Source organism: Mirounga leonina, unplaced genomic scaffold (assembly GCF_011800145.1).
Source record: "Mirounga leonina isolate KUSES-001 unplaced genomic scaffold, KU_Mleo_1.0 Mir_454, whole genome shotgun sequence".
In the NCBI taxonomy this organism is placed as follows: domain Eukaryota; kingdom Metazoa; phylum Chordata; class Mammalia; order Carnivora; family Phocidae; genus Mirounga; species Mirounga leonina.
In genome coordinates, this window is record NW_023270763.1 from 3782679 (window position 1) to 3785863 (window position 3185).

Genomic DNA, 3185 nt, shown 5'->3' on the forward strand with positions numbered 1-3185 from the left:
CCCCACCTCCCAGCCTCCCAGCCTGCCTCTCAGCCTCCCTGCCTCCCAGCCCCTGAGCATGGCCGTGCTGTCTCTTTGCAGCCTACACAGACGAGCTGGGAGCAGTGGGCGGCACATGTCTGGAAGAGGAGGCCAGCGCTCTGCGGCTGGAGGAGGACAGTGAGCATCCTCCTATGATTCTTCGGACTGACTGAACTTGACCTGTGAACTCTGACCCCCAAAGCAGGGAACACTGGCTTGATGGAGGACTTTGTGTTATGCTGCTATGAACTTTGACCCGAGCTGGAGAGAGGATGGCAGAGACTTTAAAAAAAAAAAAAAAAAAAAAAAAGATTGTAGCTGTAGTCTCATTCCATACTGTTGAGAAATACATCGTTTTCACTTCAGTGGCTTTTAATCCTGCTTAGGAATCTTAGCTTTTTGTTTTCTCTTTTTGCCAAAATTAACTGTTTGGTGAAGCCCTTGAAACCTTGCTTTGCATGCATTAACGTGCCAAGCCAGAGTAGGAGAACTAGAAGCCACTTTATGACAATGGCAGTTGTTGGGTTTTTAAAATCTGTATAGAATGAGGAGTGCACACGAGGAGGTGGCATCGTGCAGAGTGGTCTGGGTGTCAAGGCGGGTTCTGCTCGGGCGGGTCCAAGAGCCCTCTCTGGGCTTGCCAGGCTTGGGGGCATCAGCCGTGGGGAGGAGAACTCTCTCCCCAGAGCCCCCCGTGGGCCCTTTTCCCCCATTTTATTTTGTTAATTAAATTCTTTCCAAATTGGATTATTCTGGGATTTCTTGCTTGCTGGACTTTTATCTTATTTTCCATGTGGGTATTGGAGGAGAGGAGTTCTTTCTGGTATTAAAAATCTTCCTTTCGGACAGCACGTGAACTTGAAAGAACACCTCAGAAGGCCAGAGCGAGGGAAAGTGGTCTCAGTTGTGTAATTAAATTACCTGGTCTTTTAATTTTCCTGTTGAATAAGTGGGGTGATGGGGGAAGGGGTGCTTGTTCTTAGGGAATTTTATAGCTATTCCCTGTACCCATGGAGCACAGAATTACAGTGTGGGGGGCACCCAAACTGCCCTCTGACCTTGAGCCCCGCCGTCTGTCAGGGGCTCTTCCCACCTGCATCAGAAATACTAGAGATAGAAACTCCGGGGGGTATGGGCGGGAGGCTGGCTCTGAGCACCTGCTTCACAGGGTGATATGTGCCTTTTCTATTTTAATCTTACAGAATTGTTCAGAAAAGTGACGGGAGATTGTGGTCACAGGTCCTAGTGTTAGCCCAGCTCCCCTTTTCATTTTTACAGAGTTACATAACCGCAGATACCTCAAACTCTGCATTCCAAACCAAGACATCTAGCAGTCCAAGTTTTGAGGCAATTCAAGTGGCATTAATGGTGTAAAAGATCATTCTAGAATCTTTGGAATGGTGACGGTTAAAGACAGAAGTAAAAAAAATACATATATATACATATTCTGGATCCGCCCTCCCTTTTCCCTTTGTCAGGCTTCTGAGCAGGCGAGGGCCGAGCGTCCGCTCCGGGTTGTGTTGGTCGTGACGGTCGCGTGGCCTAGAGATGGGGAAGAGGGCAGTCGTTGGTGGCACGGACGGCCCACCCTACATGCCCGACCCCGAGGTGGAGGCCTTGGTGCAGAGGGCACGCAGAGTAAGTCCTGACTGGAGCGGAAATCTCTAGAAGCACTGGTTACGGCGGCCACCTGAGGTGCTGTGCTAGTTGGAGATGAAGGGATACGCTCTCCTTTGCCCAGCGGCTGGCACGCCGGCCTGCACCCTCATGAGCCGTGAGCTTCCGTCCCAGGTGTGACATGCACGCGTCGGCTGAGCCCCGAGCCGGGGAGGACTCGCGGGGCCCGCCCGGGACACAGCCTGCCTGTGTCGGGCCTGCAAGGCCCCCTCTCGGTCCCCTCTGGAGCAAGGCATTGGACTCCAGGTCTTCAGTGGCGCATTTGGCCGGGGTGAGCATTCACGGGAAAATCAGTGCAAAGGGGCGCACGGCGGGTGGCGGGCCCTGCGCTCGGGCCTCCTGATTACTGAAGACAGAACTGCCTTTCCCGTGTGTTAAACATTGCCCATCGGGGCGTCTGCTGGTTGGCCCCCGCACGCGCGGTGACGTTGGGAGTCGGATCTGCGCTGTGTGTCTCCCGGCAGACGTCGTGCCTTCGTCTGACCCAGGAGCCTGGGGATGCCCTTCCCCGTCAGCCGCCATTTCCTCCACGGTAGGATGGGCGGTTAGAACAGGTGGCCTGAGCGGCTTGCGACCGTCGCCCCTGCCTGCCCCAGGGCCCCGGCAGGGCTGGCCGGGTGCTGCTTTGAGCCGGGGCGTCAGGAGGCCTGAGATGCGTGCAGGGACGGGAAAGGGGAGAACCCGAAGAGGCTGCCGAGATGCTCGTTAGCAGAGCTCTTGCCACCGCCCTGCAAGCTCAGACGGAAAGGCACCGCAACGAACCCGACGTGGCACTAATTTGCTCAACTCCAGACCATACGCCAATGTTAACTTTCGTCATCATGTTCCAAGCTCCCGAAGGAATCACGGGATAGGAAACAGAACCCAGACACTTCCCTCATAGACACGTGTGGATTGGGACCAAACCGAGTTTTCTAAAGCCGTGGAAGCCACAGTTGGAGTCGGATTGAAGCTGGAGTTGGAAACACCTGCATGGAGCCCCAGATTCTAGCACCTTCCTGGTGGCGTGGCCTGGGTGGGCCCCCGGGGGCCCGGGTCTCCTGTGCTGGACCGCAGGACGATCCCTGCCTGGCGGGCGGTGCCCGTAAACCCTGAAACAGAAACGGGTCTTACGGAATGCAACCGACGGTGGCTCTTCAGTTCTTGATTCTGAATACTAAGCTGGTCGGAAAAGTAAAATAAGAGCAACGGAAGTATACGGCACATGGAGGGCATGTGGCTCCCCTTCGTCCCCGCCTTTCCCGCTCCGCCTGCATGGGTGTCAGGGAGGGGGCTGGGGAGACGCACAGCCAGAGCGCTGCCGGTCCACGGTCCCCCCAGGGCAGAGCCCCCTCCGCCAGCGTGGGACACCGGCTCCCCTGGAGCACTGATTTGCCCCGCGCCTGCCAAGGGCGGAGTTCCCAGGCTTTGCCTACTCATGGATCCGTTCAGGGAGCAGACGGGAAGACGGGGGCTCTTACAGGAAAGACTAGGTGTGCTCGGGTCAC

General features: G+C 55.9%; 1 protein-coding gene across 1 annotated transcript in view; it reads left to right on the forward strand.

The window, feature by feature from the left end:
- Positions 1 to 758, forward strand: part of WIPI2 (WD repeat domain, phosphoinositide interacting 2) — a 36080-nt gene extending 35322 nt beyond the window's left edge. The window contains exon 12 of the mRNA XM_034988296.1: positions 82 to 758. Coding sequence (XP_034844187.1) covers positions 82 to 194 — 113 coding nt within the window. The 3' untranslated portion in view covers positions 195 to 758. The remainder of the gene's footprint in view (positions 1 to 81) is intronic.
- The last annotated feature ends 2427 nt before the right edge of the window (positions 759 to 3185 follow it).